Source organism: Entelurus aequoreus, linkage group LG08 (assembly GCF_033978785.1).
Source record: "Entelurus aequoreus isolate RoL-2023_Sb linkage group LG08, RoL_Eaeq_v1.1, whole genome shotgun sequence".
Lineage (NCBI taxonomy): Eukaryota > Metazoa > Chordata > Actinopteri > Syngnathiformes > Syngnathidae > Entelurus > Entelurus aequoreus.
This window is the reverse complement of record NC_084738.1, coordinates 39,391,514-39,410,834: the sequence shown is the minus strand read 5'-3', so window position 1 is coordinate 39,410,834 and position 19,321 is coordinate 39,391,514. Positions and strand designations below refer to the sequence as shown.

The window sequence follows — 19,321 nt, the reverse complement described above, 5'->3', positions numbered from 1 at the left end:
TGTTAAGTACCATAAGTCCTCTCACTAGGGACCATTAATACAGTGGAATAAGAAGTAAAGGAATGTATGGAGAGGCGGCATCAATATGTTAATAAAAATGGTTTATAATCAGGCAATCTGTTTTCAACACAAGTACTTAAAAACAAAGCACAGATGAAAAGGTTCTCAAGGGATTCCATGTCTGCTAACATCATCAAAAAACCCAATCAGAGCATCAAGTTCAAGAGACAAAATTCCATTAGCAAGTGCTTAGACTGAGTGCATAGGACAAAAGGTGGTTTCCAAGCCCACAAAGTTTAGTTTAGGTTAAATGGACCCTATCCTGCTCATTTAAGGGGCTTTTAAAATTATATTAGATCTCAGTGGAGTACTATAGTAAGTTTATTTACCATATTTTCCGCACCATAAGGTGCACCGGATTATAAAGCGCACCGGATTATAAGGCGCACCTTCAATGAATGGCATAATTAAAAACTTTGTTCATATATAAGGCGCACCACATTATAAGGCGCATAGAATAGATGCTACAGTAGAGGCTGGGGTTACGTTATGCATCCATTAGATGGAGCTGCACTAAAGGGAATGTCAACAAAACAAATAGTGATTGTACTGACACTTCTACTTGCTGCTCTCTGTTCAACAACCCACTGTTCGAGTTTGTCCTCCAACTGTAGCCATCTCGCTTTGTTCCCTCTGAAACTCTGTTTAGTCTTCTTTACTTGGCTCAGGTCATCATGTTGCTGCCTCCACTTCCGCACCATTGATTCGTTAATGTTAAATTCTCTCGCTGCTGTCTATTCCCGTGTTCTACTGCGTGACTGATCACCTTGAGTTTAAACTCTGCTTCGTAAACGTGTCTCTTAATAGGAGCCATTTTTGGGTCTTTACAAAAAGTTTAGGTCTCGTAACTACGGGACTTCATTTTCCCCCGTAGAAGAAGAACTTCTTCTTCTACGGTAAGCAGCCGTAGAAGGGGAAAAATGAAGTCGGCGTAGTTACGAGACCTGTTGTGGCTCAATATTGGTCCATATATAAGGTGCACCGGATTATAAGGCGCACTGTCAGCTTTTGAGGAAATTGGAGGTTTTTAGGTACGCCTTATAGTGCGGAAAATACGGTAAATAAAATACTCTTCTAATTCTCAAGGTTGGGTACAGGGCAAGTCTGCATTTTTCTCTTTGTAGCCGAAATGCTTGGATAGTTGCTCCAGAGCTGCACAGAGACGCCCCCTCAACCGATTACATGTTAATGGTTATCAGCGAACAGCAAAGAAGAATTGGATATTGGACATAATTGGATGAATATTTGGGGAATCCTGCATCAAACTGTACTTGGTTCACAAAACAGCTGTCCCTGCGAGCACACATTGTGACAGTGAAGTAAGTCTTTTGATTACTTGAAAACATAAAATATTCCCATTCCTACCTTAACTGCCATTTGCATAAACAATTTTTACTTCCAAAAAAAAAAGACTTTCTGGCCACCATTCTTAAGAACAAGTTTCAAATGATACTGAGTAGCAAGTTGCCATTGTGCACTTGGTAAGTTGTCATTCGCGGATTTATTAAAGTTGTGACAAAAGATATCTACAAGATATTGTGGACATCTTGTGTCTGGTCTGGTACCTGACGTTTCTCAAGATTTAGGTGCGGCATAACATGAAACTAAGGATAACTTAAAAACACATCTAAAATATGGCCTTTCCACATGTAGGACTAGAGTACAAAATTGTATACATATTCATCGTTGGAAGAAGTTGAACTTGTTGGATAAGGCCCTTTTAACAGACTATGGGGGTCTATCTTCATCCAGCTCCTCCCAAAGGATCCCGAGGCATTTTGCAGGCCAGCTGAGAGACATAGTCCCCTCAACATGTCCTGGATCTTCCCCGTAGCCTCCTGCCGGTCGGACGTGCCCTAAACACCTCCCAAGGAAGCGATCGGGGGGCCTCCTTACCAGATACTATGGTACATTTTTAGTCTACTATATACCTTTTGTTTTCGCCCTCTTTTTGTGCCCTTGTGTGCATTATCCTTTCCATCCTTTACCTTTCCATCCTTTGTAACTGAGCTACTGTGTGGAATAATTTCCCTTGTGGATCGATAAAGTTTGTCTAAGTGTATAAGTCTAAGATGCCGGAAAAAACCTCATCTGGCTCCTCTCGATGTGGAGGAGCGGCGGCTTTTCTCTGAGCTCCTCCCGAATGACAGAGCGTCTCACCCTATCTCTAAGGGAGAGCTCCGCCAGATCCGCAAGATCTCCTCCCTCTCCACCCTTTTTCCGGGCGAGGTGCTGATTCTCATCCCAGTCGCTTCACAATCAGTAAACCGATCCAGTGAGAGCTGAAGATCCTAGCCAGATGAAGCCAGCAGGACCAAATCTTCTGCAAAAAGCAGAGACCTAATCCTGCAGACACCAAATCGGATTCCCTCAACGCCCTCACTGCGCCTAGAATTCCTGTCCATAAAAGTTATGAAAAGAACCGGTGACAAAGACCAACACTGGTTTGCAAAATACTACCCTTTGCACTAAAACATCATATGAGGAATTTTGAAATCTGCTCAGCAACACGACAGCAGTAGATTAGCAACTCAAAATAGTCAATATTATTCAGAGTATGCATGCTGGGATTGCAAAGTTCACAAATTTTGGTGCAGCCTTCGAATGGCCCTAAAAGGGTGTGTCTTCATGACAGCCATGAAGCAAAGTGTAAAATAAACAGCGAATAGGGGGGTGATAATAATGACTTCCACCAAAGGAAATTACATTGTGAGCCCAGACGATATGAACAATAGCATCTGGGTTTAAGCAACTAGGATAGTGAAATTTTTGTCACACACACACACAACAGACACTATATTGACAGTGCAGATATTAGTCTGTCACAATATCCAATTAAATTTGATGTGCCTGTGTCAATCAATCATACTTGGACCAAAAAAAACATGCGTCCATGTACTGTATCTCATGGTACCTTGATCCCTCCCCAGGAGTGACTGGACAGGAAATCCACTGGTGATGTTACACCAGGCAGGACAGGGTATCTCAGAAGAAAATCCAGCTCAGCAGGATTTATCTCTCTATTCATCAATAAAATCTGCAGACATGACAAAGAAAAGTGTTTTTTTTAAGTTGATTTGAAACAAACAGGATCTTAGGAGCGTCCAAGTTGTAGGAATAAAACCAGGCTTTTTTCCTACCTGGAAAGCAAGCTGAGCAATGTATGTGATCTTGTCACACTCAAACAAGCCTCTGGTTGTGTACTGGAAAACTGAAGACGTGATATTTTCAATTAAATTGGACACCCGCTGCTTCAGATCCTCGTCGGCTTCAGCCTTCAGAACTGCCTTCTGGAAAACGACACTGAAAGCCTGCAATGCACAGGACAGTGAAGATCAGCACAATGTACAAGATCAAATAAGTTAGGCGTATCTTTTGCTGATGTGAAGTTACTTTTGTCAAATTCTACATTTAATTTCAATCAATTAGAATTAGTATTTTACCACAGACATGATAAATAAATGTTTGACATTGTCTTGGCAATAGGAAATAATTAATTAATTGCATAAAAATCGGGGCAAAATGGGGAATACATGATCTCATGATGTTTTCTAGGGCTGTCAAACAGATGTGATTAATCACAAAAAATATTAAATTAATTATGTATAAATGTAGATTAATCGCACAATTTATCATTTACCTTAAAGGGGCCAACTTTTTTTTTTACCTATTGGTACCTGCTGTTGTGTATTTGGGATCTGTATAAGTGCCAAAAATTTGATATCAAAACAATGGAGGCAGTGAAGATATTTAAAAAAACAATTTTGCCTTCCTTCCTACTTCCGCCAAACGACTACTTTGGAATGTGCTCCTTTTGTGACGTGGTGCCACATGTGACATCAGCGGATATATCCTTATATGGTATACATTTACCCAGAGTGCCTTGCGCGCATCTGCCATTGTAGTCCGACCACTCAGCTAAAGCCTCCTTCTTTTTCGCTATCCTCTTGTTTTGAGGCAGAATGGATTGTGCATGGACATGCATCCTTCGCAGCTGACATTTCTAATTAGAAATACTACAACAAAGTAGGCACGGAGATGACACAGTTGAAGTGGAGGCACGTCAATAAGCAAAACAGCGCATTCTGAAGAAACGGTCAGAAAGCTGCTTGAAAACGGTCCGTAAAACATAATCTATGCAACATTTTGACCAAAGAACCACTATTACATGTTATATAGACCACAAGGAAGTGTTTTAAATGTAGAAAAAAAATCATAATATGCAGCTACAGGTTAACTAAAAGGTGGTGCGGGGTAGCTAAAAGGTCAAATGTCTATATGGTGGGACTTAAAAAACCAAGGTAAACTGCATACTGTATATTGCAGCGATTGAATTCTCTAATTGAAGTACAACACGTTTAAAATACCATCGAGAAAAAGAAACATGTTTTTGAGGCAGCCGCTAGCAAGAACGCTAGTAGCATATCAACAACAAGCGGTGGATGACAAACAACTCTTTCGGAGAATACCCTTGGCAATGTTGTCAACAAATCAATCACAGATAGGTTAAGCAACGCTTTTGTAGCAACTGTGATTATAGTGGTTAATACCAAATTCAAAATGTGTGATTAATCTGATTTGAAAAATTAATCGTTTGACAGTACTATTTCTTTCCTATCGTCAATTTGATCCCACTAATTTTGTCAGCCTAAATGTTACTTTGCTAATAAGAAACATAGCTGTTTGTCTAGTCTAGCTTCTAAATGTATTCTTAATTACTACAAAAAGAGTATTGCAGGGTTTCCTCTTAATGTATTTGATTGTGGCGGTGCTCCACGGCAAAAATGTGTGGGTTTTTTTTACGTGAAAATAAAAAGTGATAATATACTGTAGCGTCTGTACTGTAGTAATAATGCACTATAAGACACACAAGTCTGATGCTCTTTTTCGCTTTTACTGCCAATAATAATGCTAACAATGAGCCCAATTCCAACAAGTATTTCCTCCGTGCACATGTCTCCATGTTTCACTCCCAGACATACAACATTTCTTCATTCTCCGCTGACATGGTGTGTTCACAGACCATGGTAAAAATTAACATCATAACACACTAACATACACATTAAAGGCCTACTGAAATGATTTTTTTTATTTAAACGGTGATAGCAGATCCATTCTATGTGTCATACTTGATCATTTCGCAATACTGCCATATTTTTGCTGAAAGGATTTAGTATAGAACAACGACGATAAAGTTCGCAACTTTTGGTCTCTGATTAAAAAAAAGCCTTGCCCCTACCGGAAGTAGCGTGACGTAGTCAGTTGTTCACCTCCTCATATTTTCCTATTGTTTTCAACGCAGCTAGAGCGATTCAGACCGAGAAAGCGACGACTACCCCATTAATTTGAGCGAGGATGAAAGATACGTGGATGAGGAACGTTAGAGTGACGGACTAGAATGCAGTGAAAGACATATCTTTTTTCGCTCTGACCGTAACTTAGGTACAAGCTGGCTCATTGGATTCCACACTCTCTCCTTTTTCTATTGTGGATCACGGATTTGTATTTTAAACCACCTCGGATACTATATCCTCTTGAAAATGAGAGTCGAGAACGCGAAATGGACATTCACAGTGACTTTTATCTCCACGACAATACATCGGCGAAGCTCTATAGCTACTGATCTAACGTGATAGCATCTGGCTCAAATGCGGATAGAAACGAAATAAATAAATCCCTGACTGGAAGGATAGACAGAAGATCAACAATACAATTAAACCATGGACATGTAACTACACGGTTAATAATTCTCAGCCTGGCAAAGCTTAACAAGGCTGTTGCTAACGACGCTGAAGCTAACTTAGCAACTTAGCAACCGGACCTCACAGAGCTATGATAAAAACATTAGCGCTCCACCTACGCCAGCCAGCCCTAATCTGCTCATCAACACCCGTGCTCACCTGTGTTCCAGCGATCGACGGCGCGACGAAGGACTTCACCCGATCACAGATGCGGTTGGCGGCTAGCATCGGTTGGTGGCTAGCATCGGCTAGCGCATCTGCTATCCAAGTAAGTCCTCTTGTTGTGTTGCTACAGCCAGCCGCTAATACACCGATCCCACCTACAACTTTCTTCTTTGCAATCTCCATTGTTCAATAAACAAAATGCAAAAGATTCACCAACACAGATGTCCAGAATACTGTGGGATTATGAAATGAAAACAGAGCTTTTTTTATTGGTCTCAATGGGGGAGCCATACCTCTGTTCTACTGGCTACGTCACGCGCATACGTCATATCCAAAGGAGTTTTTCAACCGGAAGTTTAGCTGGAAATTTAAAATTGCACTTTATAAGTTAACCCGGCCGTATTGGCATGTGTTGCAATGCTAAGATTTCATCATTGATATATAAACTATCAGACTGCGTGGTCGGTAGTAGTGGGTTTCAGTAGGCCTTTAACACCAGCAGGTGGTTACAGTATGAATGGATATATATAGTTTATTATTTATGCACTATTGACTAAAATTTGGAAGAAAAAAAACATCCGAAACAGCGCTACCGAAACCGGATGTTGTGATGCCGTAAGCCATACGTACGGGATTGTCTGGATCGGAGGCAACATGTCCGCAATGTGGACATACTTTATGTATTTAAGATATACCCGCTAACAGCCATCTACAAAATTGAAGATGGCAGGGGTGGCTTTTAATGCGAGAAAGGCTCCCAGCAACGCAGCTCGCTTTCCGTGGCGGACATGGAGCGACAGAAGGAGAGAGTCTTTGAACATGAGTATAGTCTACAATAACACCAGAAATAAATGCTAAATTTGTTGCTAGTCGTTTTTAATAAAGAAAGAGAGACAACAAGGATTGGAAAACATCTCTATAAAAAAGAAAAACATCTCAACAAATTACATTGCATAAGCAGCAACAATTAAAAAGTAAAGCAAAATGATACTATTTAAGAACCTATATATGGTTTTAGTATATTCGATAACAGATTTGTTTGTATATATTTTTTTTTGCCCTTTTAAAGAAAATAAATGGATCATAGCAAATAATGTGATGACGTCATCTTGATCACGCCCCCACCGCCACAGGTATTTTAGCAATCTAGGTAAAACCCGATATTGTCTGTGAATCAAGAATCGGGAATCGAATCTGAATCGAATCGCCACCCCAAGAATTGGAATCGGATCGAGTCGACAGTTGCTGAATGATTCACAAACCAACAGTTTTTGACTTCTGGTCTCAAGTCTCAGTACCTTGGAGTTCTATTGATTTACAAAGTTAGATTTGGCTGAAACCCAGTGTGATAAACCCACAGTACAACGGGTTCCATCCTAACATGTTGTCGCACAGACTGAAAGTGTGTTTTCATTGGATTATGTTAGAGCTGAGCAGGTGCAGTCACTGTACTGGTGAGAGTTGAGGGTGATTGCAAACCATATCTCAGACTGCCTCCTCTTGGAACTTGCCAGCTGACAACATGAAAGACGATAATCTTGACATAACCACATTAGGGAGCCGCAGACACAATAAAAAGTGGGCAAAGAGCATAAAACATGGCGAGCAAATGAAAGGATGAGGGTAGGTACAGTGGAGTGAGTGTAAAGAGGAGGGCCCTCGAGGTGTGTGGGAACATGCCGGGTCAATAGATGGCCTACCTTGAGAGAGAACTGGTACATGGGGTGTATTTTATTGAGGTCGTTCATTATGAAGTACAATAACGAAGCCCGGACTGCTACTGGTCTGTAGTGCTCCCGAGCCTCGTTGATTTTGGCTTCTGTCACCTTCGCTTCTTTTACCTACAGGAAAGAAAAAAAAATCACACACATAGACAGAAACATCCATCAATAGGCAATGCACACGCTCAGGGCTGTGATTCAGTGATATGGATATACAGTATGTACCGTCTCACAAAACACACTCCAGAGAAACTATTTCAATTTCATGGTTTTGGACAAAATGATCTCACAGAAAATGACAATTAGTTTTTTTTTCACAAAGAAAGATTTGTACGATGATACTTGAGAAAAAAAAAAGTCTGCAACTTAAGTGCTTGTGTTGTTGCAGAGAGAGAATGCGCTGTTATTTCCTCATGCAGGAGAGTTGCCGCTGAGGTGGACGACGACATACATGGTCGACCGCTTTTGTCGACATCAAATTTGAAATCCACAGGGATAATTTCTATGAAAATTGGGTGCAATTATGTCATGTGTGTACAATTAAGGTCATCATTATCGCTAAGCAAGAAGAAGCAACAGCTATACAACTACTTAAGATTAGTTACCATAAAACATGCACGCAGTTACTTCAATAAAAATATGGCAAACTGTTAACCACCGTAAAACAGATTTGTGCATGTATGAAAGCTTTATTGTCACTATAGCCAAGTATAGTACAAAATATCATCAGAAAAATCCAAATAAAATATACACATATGGAAAGCAATGTCAACAAACTGTCGAAAATACGTTATCGCCCATATATATATATATATATATATATATATATATATATATATATATATATATATATATATATATATATATATATATATATATATATATATATATATATATATATATATATATATACACACACACGTATATATACATATATTTATATATACACAGTTCCATCTCCTAGCCGTCCATATTGTTTCTACTCGTACGGATTCTTCATTCATCACTCCAATCAACGTTTGTAAGTTTTACAAAAGAGCTAAAACAATTCTTATTTACTAAACCGTCCAATATGTGATGTCTGTAGGAGTGTTTTCATGCATATTTATGCAGGCTATCGTAATGTAATGAAGCTAACGTCGTTAGCATTAGCTAATATGCTAACATGTTTACAAGTTATTGAGTTTGTTTAGCTGATCGGAGAGCTAGCTACCACAGCTAGTGGGTCCATGACGATGACTTCTGCTTTGTTTGATCAGTTCTTTTACTGCCGTGTTGTAGACACTGTTTGGAAACAATTAAGGTATGTAAATAAACATTTACGAAATATTTCTGTGTAAATAACTAATATCACAATGCATATAACTGTGGCTTATATTCCGGTGCGGCTAATATATGGAAAAAAAAAATTCTTCTAAAATTTAGTTGGTGCGGCTTATATCCCGGTGCACTCTATAGTCCGGAAAATACGGTGTATGTCTTTGTTTCAATTTAAAATACATTGTTAAATTGTCAAGTTGAGTTATTTTTGAGTTGAGGAACAATGTAACATACTGTATATGTACTGTAACATCACACATTATTTACTGTAGTAGTATTAATACATAACTTCACAAATGACGTATATGTGTTAAATCCACCATCTGTTTGTTTCAAACAGAAATGGGTCCATGTTCTTATGGGCTAAGTGGTGATAATAGATTTTACTTTCCTGTATTATTTATTCCTTCACTGTTAAACATATATTAGTCAGAGAAGTATCTATCTGAATAAATACATAATAATGCATATCAAAACCCGCAAAGATACAAAAAAGAAAGTAAAAACGGAACCTTTTCTTCAATATCAGCAGCTGTGCGTTTGGTTGTCTCCAGGTTTTGCACTAGCTCTGTGTCACCCAGGAAGTTTCCTGAAGCTGAAGACAAGTGAGAGAGCAGGTTGTCCTCCAGCATCTTCAGAGTGATCTTGAAACCATTTTGCTGCTTTGTGAGGTTGGACTAAAAGAAATGGGAAGATAAAAGATGTTAATGAAGTGCTTTGTTGTGACACTAGTATCCATATTTAATGCTTTTCTTTAGTTTTACATATTTTGGTGCAGCTTTTTGTTTTCATCTGCGGTTGTTATGAAAGGGTTTTATAAATTACTGTATGTTGGTATGGTATGCTGTTGAGTTTGTTTCGGGGTTTTGTTGTCCTTATTGTCAGAGGTGATTGCATATGTTGATGGTTCAAATCAATATTAGACATGAATACTGAAGGCCATGTCGAAGGCAGAGCTACTGTAATCAATATCCTGATGCAAGATGCAGATGCAAAACAGGAATACTCCGGGACAGATTAGCCAGCTTCCGACTTGGTGCTGACATCAAACGTTGCCATCCTCTGCAAAATAACCCTCTACGTGATGAAACCATTGGTTCTAGAAAGAAGCTGAGATAGTGAACCAAACAAAGGTCTGCCAAATTTTCAGAATTGTGATGTCTTGGATGGATGGATGGTGATGTCTTTGTGTGGATATAAAATAACAATTAGATTGTAAATAGAAGAAATGCATATTGTGGGAATTTGTTAGGACCGCAATGGAAGCGGCGTTGATGAAGACAACAAAAAACAAAAGGCTGTGGCGTCCAGCTCTGTGTGCCGCATACCAATGCAGCAAGCAGGCATACAGATAAAGCATCAATCACTAGGTAGATTGGCACCATCACTGGTAAGTCTGCCAACGTATGCTGAGGAATTATACATGTTCGGGAAGAAATAATCTTTTCGATTGCACACAATCCAGTAAATCGGTTACAAACACACATTATAGATTCACCTAAGATGCATGTAAAGATACACAGAACTTTCGTAATGAGTTTTATTCAACATACTTCCCCTTTGGAAACTTCCAACCTCAACGGTTTTTTCACTATTTTTTTAACTGAGGGGATTTAAAGTTAGTTCAAAGGCAGGCATTATTTCTTGGAGAACAAAGTTGATAGAGGGGAGCAATTTTTTTTGTCCTTCATTATAGTCTGTTGCAGCTTCTGCCCGATAATGACTGGCATTGAAGTTTTACTTAATAAGAGGCCGTGACTAACTTACAATAACATATGGGTCTCATCATTAATAGAATGGCAGACTACTTTGGTGTTACCTATGTGGGATAAGAAAAGCAATAATTCGGCTTGGGAATATAAAACTTGGGAGCGACTAACATTTTTGCAGTAGGCCTGTCAAACGGCCAAACGCTCCTGTCATATGGAGGGTCTCTGACCAGCACATACATATTCCTTGTTTTAATTCATAATTTATAATAATTTTGAGTATTAGCAAACAAGTAAAGTCAAACTTGATATGATATGATAGAGCCTTGCATTAGGATTTATGCAGAATAAGAAAAGCTTTCTGAAAATGTGGCTCAATAACAATTATGAATTGATTCCTGATTAATAGTTGAATAACCCTAGCATATGAATATTTGAATGGCGGTGAAAATACACTGAAAGGTCAACAACCAAAAAAAATGCATGACATCATACGATATCACACATTGTCAGCATATTGTCACAGTTTTTGCAATTTTAATTTTGTTTTATTTTATTTTGCTTTGTTTGCACAAATCAAAGGAGAGAAGTAAGCAAGATGATGAGTTACTCGAGGTATTTGTCCATTTAAAACAGTCAGAGTCCTGTGTCAACATGGGCATTTTTTGTTTTATTATAATAGTTTAAGTGCAGCGTAATATCAGTGCGTTCTATGGAGCTTACATGACTGTTAACAATGGTTAATATCTTTTTACACTTATATGACCATGAAATGTGACTCTAAACATTGCCTGCACACTTAATAAGCCATTTTGTAATGACAACGTTTGACCAGCAAACTTTGAACCTTGCATACGCACTTTTTGGAGACATGCAGGCAGGCAACGCACATGTAAATAAAGTGGTGAAGTGAAATGTAGATTTTGAGCCCCTGCAATGGAAGTGCGTTTATCAATAAAAAAAACAAAAAAACACTGATATCTCACATGTATTTGTAAAAAAGTGTTGCTATTTTATATTACAATGACAGAGAGGGACAAGCGATAGAACATGGATCGATGGATAGACTAATATCATTTGTTGATTAAATCTAATATACCTGCTCATCTACACAGTGGTAGTAGAAAGTAAACACAATTATGCACAACTATGTATGCCGTTTTGAATTGATCATTTTATTTTTTACATTGCTGCGTTGCTCCACCTTGTTACCTTGTTTGTTTTGTTGTAATTCAGAAATGTATACAGTTATCTCCGAATAATGATAACATTGCTACTATTCCTATTGTGTAAATTTCGTCAATGTCAATGGTTGTGAAATATTCGTCTGGAAATGCAGCAGCAACTAATGTGTGGCATAACTTCATGGAGGTTTTGACTAAATGACAGCTGTTTGCTTCTTTGCAACCACCTTTGAATCAAATGCTTTTACTACACTTATGTAAAATGTTGACACCTGGTTGAGAATTTAAAAATCTCACAGCAGCGTGTGATTTGAGTTATATGAACAGTTTTTAACACAGCCTAAAATATTCCCAAATTTATTGTTGGCCATTGGTTTAGTACCTCTGATTCTGAAATGGGGAAATTCCCAAGGAGGAGTTTGTTAAAGTATGACCCTTGGAATTCTCTCAAAATTGCGACTTCAGATAAAAACATCCGACCACATGTTGAGAAAATCAGTGGAACTGTTTTTGAAAGGTAATACACATGTTACAAAGAGGTAAATGTATAAAAATATAAAAACACATTAGTATGGATTATTTAAAAAATTAAAAGGAATACCATAGTCAATTGTTAGACAAAAATAAAGACAACACAAAAAGTACTTGGGGCATAATTAACAGGGTTCTGAAACATTTAAACAAAGATAATAAAAAAGTATAAAACAAAAATGAGATAGTAAATAAGTGTATTACAATTTTTGTTAACATCGACCCTAGTTTGGCTAAACAAATACCAAAAGTTAAACATGCTACGCAACTTAGACCCAGGTGGGGCCTTAGCCGGATGAAATCCCTATAAGGGTCCTCAAAGAGTGCGCCGCAGACCTGGCCAGTCCCCTCAGCCGTCTCTTTCAACTCCTCTTCTCTCGTGGGTTATTTTCTGACCAATGGAAAACTGCCAAGAGTTCACAAAAGGGACTCTAAAGCAGATCCATTCAAAGTACCGTCCCATATCCCTGCTCAGCGTCATCAGTCAAGTGATTGAATCCTCTGTCCACAAACAGCCCCAGAGATATCTCTTTCGCCATGACCTTATCCCCAATAAACAATATGGTTTCAAACCAAACCACAGCACAGCAGACCTCCTTACAGTTTTGTCACTGACATGGAACAACATCCTCGACAAAGGTGGCAAAGTGTACGCTGTTGCACTGGACATTAAGGGTGCATTTGACCAGGTTTGGCACAATGGCCTTTGTGCTAAGCTCACCTCAAAGGGCGTAACTGGAATACTACATGTCTGGCTACAGAACTACCTTCAAGAAAGAACCATCAAGGTTGTGCTCTCTGGTCAGTCTTAATTTCCACTTCCCATCAATGCATCTGTACCCCCAGGGATAAATTCTCGGCTCATTACTGTTCTCCATCTTCATAGATGATGTTGTAGAACAGTGTGGGAACACCATATTCCTGTATGCGGACGACTCCACCATTTTTACACCTACAACAACATTAAATGGACTGGAGGTAGCTGTATCGCTAAAGAAAGACGTGGAGAACATCCGAAAGTGGGCTGACACCTGGAAGGTCACTTTGTAGCCCAACAAGTGCAAGGCTATAACCCTATCCAGGATGAAGAATCCATCCCGTCCAGATCTCTTCTTCAGGGCCACAAAATTGGGCTATGTGAGCAGATAGAGGTTCTGGGTCTTTGTATTGACTCCAAACTAACGTGGACCAGCTACCTGTCCAACATCTGCAAACGTCCTGGTCAATGTCTCGGAGCGCTACTTAAGCTGGCCAACAAGCTTAAGTCAGGTCGGGAGCATTGTGGAGTATTCCTGCCTAGCCTGGATGAATGCCGCTCAGACCACTCTAAATTTACTGTATTCAAAAAATATATGCAAATCATGATGATGAAAACATATGATTTGGAGTAAATTATTGTTTACATGTTTAATTATTTTGTTGTATGTTATGAAACATGTATGTTATAAATGTATATAGCTAGTCTTCTGAGTTGAACAACAAATGTTGTAACTATGAATAGGGTGCCGATATTATAAGTTGTACTTCTTTCCCCTCTTTTTCGTTCATTATTTATTTCAAATGTTATGTTGAATGTTTTTTGTTTGACCTTAAATGAATGAAGTAAAACAAACAAACATTTAGCCAAGCGAGACAGTTTGGGCTTCCCTCATTTGTGAACTGCACTAAATTGTTGAAGCTTGAAATATTACTTGCTTTTGATGAGTTATGATATTTTGATGAGATCTTCAGTAAAATTAGTACACTTTAACAGTCGGTGGCAAAGCCTGTAGCTTTGTCATTCCACACCCACCGTGTTGTGCTTCACATGCATATAAGGTTTGCAACTGTTTGACTTACATGCTTGCCCTGAATTTGAACCTCTGCGTAGCTTCAAAAGGTGTCATCTTCATACGCACAAATATGATCAATATCTGACCTTATGCAGCAGAATCATCACATTTTTGTGGTGACCTGTCAAACTGACACCATGATCCAATGGCATGCCTTTTTCTGTAGTATTTGTGGTTCTTCCTGAGAGCACTTTGACCAAGTATGACCAGGCTGGTGACCAGACTGCTACACATACAAACAATGAATGCTGATTGTTAATTAGTTATTTAAAACTGACAATTATATTGTGTCATTTCTTTGTTGTTATTGATAATAATTCATAGCTCAGAATAAGGTGCACACTTAGTTAAATAAGCCTCTTTTGTCATGGGCAGGTAAACCTGAGTCATTAGGTGTACTCTCTGTAGCATAGAGTAATGCTCTCATGACAAATACATACATTTCCTAAATTGAACTTAAGGAACTTAGTTTAGCGAACCCATCCATCCATCCATGTTCTACTGCTTGTCCCTTTTGGACTCGCTGGAGCCTATCTCAGCTGCATTCGGGCGGAAGGCGGGGTACACCCTGAACAAGTCGCCACCTCATCTCAGGGCCAACACAGATAGACAGACAACATTCACACTCACATTCACACACTAGGGCCAATTTAGTGTTGCCAATCAACCTATCCCCAGGTGCATATCTTTGGAGGTGGGAAGAAGCCGGAGTACCCGGAGGGAACCCACGCAGTCACGGGGAGAACATGCAAACTCCACACAGAAAGATCCCGAGCCCAGGATTGAACTCAGGACCTTCGTTGTGAGGCACATGCACTATCCAACTGTGCCACCTCCCTGCTTAAATGCTGTCTTTATGACAACATTTCCTGCTGCTGTGATGAAATTCACTTTGCATCATTGTTAAAACTAATTGATCCAGTGCCTTGTTAGAGTATTTGAATATGATGCTTTTACTTACGCCATAAGCAACATGTTCTACTGTGACAAAACAGGATGCGATGCATGGCCTTTTAAAGACAGACCTGACCACGCTGGAAAGAATTGCTTTGAATGGAGGACATTCAACTGGGGGACATTGGCTTGTATGCGTCAACTATGACCTTCTACTCGCCTGCGTGCATGTGCTCTTTAGGGGAATGTGTAACCCACTCCCAAAATAGTCCCCATAAACTCGAGTTTTGAGTCAGTTGTAGTTTTAGACTTTCCTCTGGAACTTGTAATTTCCCTCTGCCAGGGGAAAAAATAACAAAAATTATTAACCAGTCAGCATAACACCCTATTTAGGATTCAAATAGTTTTCGACTAAGGATGTCCTTAGTCGAATCTAATTCTTCGATTTTACCTACATTTGACGATCAGTGGGATTTATGGCATTGTTTTTGTTTTTAAGAGTGGAAAAAAAGAAACTTAGATTATATGTAGTACTATATACTGACTGGTCACAATGTGTCAGTAACATCAAATGGATGTAGACCCAGCACTTAATACGGTGAATATTTCAGTTAATCAAATGTTCTTATAAAAGGAATACAATATTTTATTGAAGTGAACATTTGCAACATTTGACCACTTCAAAAAAGACTAAACCGATCTAATAAGCAAGCATGGCTGTGATTGGATAGTTTGGTAAGTTTAGCGAATTCCTCGGCTGTAGCGCAGCACTAAGAAGACATCAAACTTGACTAAATAGAGTAAATAAAAGTTGTAACAAAGACTCCGTATGTCAGGGGTCTCTAAAGTGCGGCCCGGGGGCCATTTGCGGCCCGCGGGTAATATTTTAACGGCCCCGTGGCACATTTTAAAAATACGATTAAAAAAAATTTAAAACATAAAAAGTGGTATAAAAGAGCAATCAGGTGAAATGTAACAATAAAATGTTTCAATGTTTACTCTAATAACACAAAGCTGCCATGCACGCTGTTTCTTTCTTTAAAAAATAATAATGAATCAAAATCAATTCAAGATTTCAATTATGTCACATTAAATATTCAACTTTGAGAAATTTTTTGGGGAAAATGTTGCATATTTTGTGTTTGCCATATAAAAAACTAAGCTGTTTTTTTTAAACAAGGGCCTAAAACGAACAAACAAAAAACATAAACAACAATAAAAGTTATAATTGACAGATGGATCTGAAGTTGATCTTAAGACTATTGTGTTAAAAGTTAAAAAAAAAAAAGAATGATTTATTTTTTAATACTTTACTGAGCAGGACCCTTTTGGATACCCAATAATATTAGTGGGACTTTTTTTTTTTTTTTTTTTTTAAGTGTCATTGCTCAAAAAATAATAATGAATCAATGTTGTTATGAGTTATGCTCTGAGCTCCAATTATTATATAATCTCAAATATTCCACTTTAAAATGTTATTGGGGGAAAATATTGCATATTTTGTGTTTTTTCCATAAAAAAACAGGGTTTTCTTTGACAAAAAGAGCATACAGCGTAAATCTTTAAAAAAACAAAACTTTTTATTAACAGATAGACCTAATGTTGATCTGGAGATTTAAACCTTGGATAATACTAAATAATGACACATTTTAAATATTTTTTGTACCTAAACCCTTTGCCGGTCCTCAGGATCAAGCCTGAGTGGAGGCCTAAATGTATATTTTTTATACATATATTGTATTGGTTTTTAAAATAAAAAATATCAAAATGGCCCCCGCTTGCTTTGATATTTCAGTGTGCGGCCCTCAGCGGGAAAAGTTTGGACACCCCTGCCGTATGTAAACCTGCGGAAGGATCATTACCTTTGCCAGAGGAGAGCTACATCTCCAGGATGAGGCGGTGCGTTTCGCGGAGCCAATGGCAGTATTCGGACGGCCAGAGGCGGGGAGTTGCACAGGGAGCACTGTGTCTGACAGCGGTGTGTCCCCCAACACTATTAATGAATGATTTGTGTGTGCAGACAAATAGGTTTACTATAGTAAGAGCCGTGGGAGGCCAGAACCCAGCCAGCTGTTTTAGACACGTCACACCAGGATACAGAGACCACTCTGAGGAAGGCTGACAGCCAAAACTGTAAGCAGGTAAAAATGATCGCTTACTTCCCAAAAATTATTTGTCTGCACACTGGAATATTTTACTAATGTTTAAAGAAGACATGATGAACGCAATCAATCTATTTTCCCAACACAACCACTGTGTACGCGAGGGGCCCCTCGAAGATACTCACCTCGCCTCCCACTGTGAGGGAGACGGGTTTAACGACCGACAATTCGACTATGAGGTTGATAGTCAAATCAGACTCTTTCTAATCAAATTTTCGAATCATGGCAGTCTATCATATTTTATGCTCCGTAGCAATCATCTTAAGGTAATTTTGGAAGTGGAACATTTTATTGCTTATCTAATAAACATGGTTTTTGGTAAGAATTCTGCTGGCACAAACAAATCTGCGTGCTAATATGAGCAAAGGGGAAGTAGTATTTGAGGTAAAACGTTGTAGAGTGATCCCCCTGTGCACTCTTCAAAATGCTTGACATTTCAAGCTCCTTAGCCTGTCTTTTCCAGGGTTAAATGAGAGCTCATGCATCTCAGTAGCAACGCAAACCTCATTAAAGATACGATGGTGCCAAGTCACTCAAATGGATACAAACAGGTACAGCCAATTTGTATTTGGCTATCAGATTATTTTAATCTGTCCATGTTGCATACTGACAAGGACACTTCATTCTGCAGGCTGGCTTTTCATAAAGGTTACCCCCTGCCACCACGACTCTCAACTTTTGTGTTAATTAAAATGATAAGTGAGCTCCAGATCTATCTCTCACATCCCCCCGCCTTTTCCTCTCAGTACAATGCTAATAAAACACACTGCATTAAACCAGATTTCACTTTTTCACTTGATTCAACAACCACACGCACATACAGTACACACAATGTATGCTTTAGTTTTATGCTAATGATGATATACTAATAGATGTATTACGGAAAAATACAGAGAGGTCCGGTTAGAATAAGCATGCTTTTTATAAAAAATTGGAAAGCTGTTTATTAGTGTTTTTTTTAAAGGTTTTGCAGTTATTAATGTGAGGCATATGAATGATGTATCGCAAACGTTCTGCAAGTGTACACTTTGCTGGAGAAGTGTTGATAAAACAGCACAAATGCAACAAAATCACTGTGGTTCACCATGATTCTTTTGGTTGTAAAGTACTCAAAATGCATGCCCAGTCAAGACATTAGTGTACAGTGGGGCAAAGAAGTAGTTGATCCCATGCTAATTTCGTAATTTTTTGTCCACATTTTTATGGTACGTTTATTGTAACAGAGCAACACAGAATGTAAAAAAAAATAAGAATAAATACCATTATAGGGGACCTATTTTGCAAAACCAACTTTTCTTACCTATTGGTTCCTGTTTTTGTATATTTGGGAGCTGTAGAAGTACCGAAAATTTGAAATCAAACCATGGAGGCTTGGCGGGGATATTTATAAAACAATCTTGCTTTCCTTCATACTTCCTCCAAACATGCCATTTGAATTTGCCCTATTGGTGACGTTTTTCCTAACTGTGACGTCAGCAGATATCTCCATATAAGGTACAAATGTACCCAAAGTGCTTTGCGTGAGTCAGCCATTGTAGTCCGCAGTAAAAGAGTTCCTTCTCTTTCCTCTATCCTCTTGTTGTGGGGCAGACTGGCTCAGCTGTCGCCATTTATAATACAAATTAGCATATAGATTGAATTTATATCTGTCAGAAGACTTGATACGGAAGCGCTAAAAACTACAACATGGACGGGGCGAAGACGCAGTCGTAGTGGAGGCACGTAAATAAGACTGCCCACCAAACGGCACTTTCTTATTAGACAGTCAGAAGCGACTTGAAGATGGTCTGTAAAACATAATCTATGCAACATTTTGACCAAAGAAACACCATTATATGTTATGTAGACCACAAGGAAGTGTTTTAAATGTAGAAAAAAATCATGATATGCAATTACCGTAAACTCCGGACTATAAGCCTCTACTTTTTCTACACTTTGAACCCTGCGGCTCATTGATTCATTGATTGAAACTTTTATTAGTAGATTGCAGTACAGTACGTAT

At 38.7% G+C, this 19,321-nt stretch overlaps 1 protein-coding gene across 7 annotated transcripts in view; it reads right to left on the bottom strand.

The window, feature by feature from the left end:
- Nucleotides 1–19,321, bottom strand: part of dnah9 (dynein, axonemal, heavy chain 9) — a 426,092-nt gene that overhangs the window by 127,953 nt on the left and 278,818 nt on the right. For 6 of the 7 annotated variants that reach the window (XM_062056457.1, XM_062056459.1, XM_062056458.1 and 3 more), the window contains 4 exons: nt 9,520–9,684; nt 7,667–7,807; nt 3,201–3,371; nt 2,975–3,097 (listed from right to left, as the gene is read on the bottom strand). In XM_062056457.1, coding sequence (XP_061912441.1) covers nt 2,975–3,097; nt 3,201–3,371; nt 7,667–7,807; nt 9,520–9,684 — 600 coding nt within the window. Of the gene's footprint in view, nt 1–2,974; nt 3,098–3,200; nt 3,372–7,666; nt 7,808–9,519; nt 9,685–14,270; nt 14,414–19,321 lie in introns of those variants that run through there. The other variant, XM_062056463.1, reaches the window with a different exon arrangement.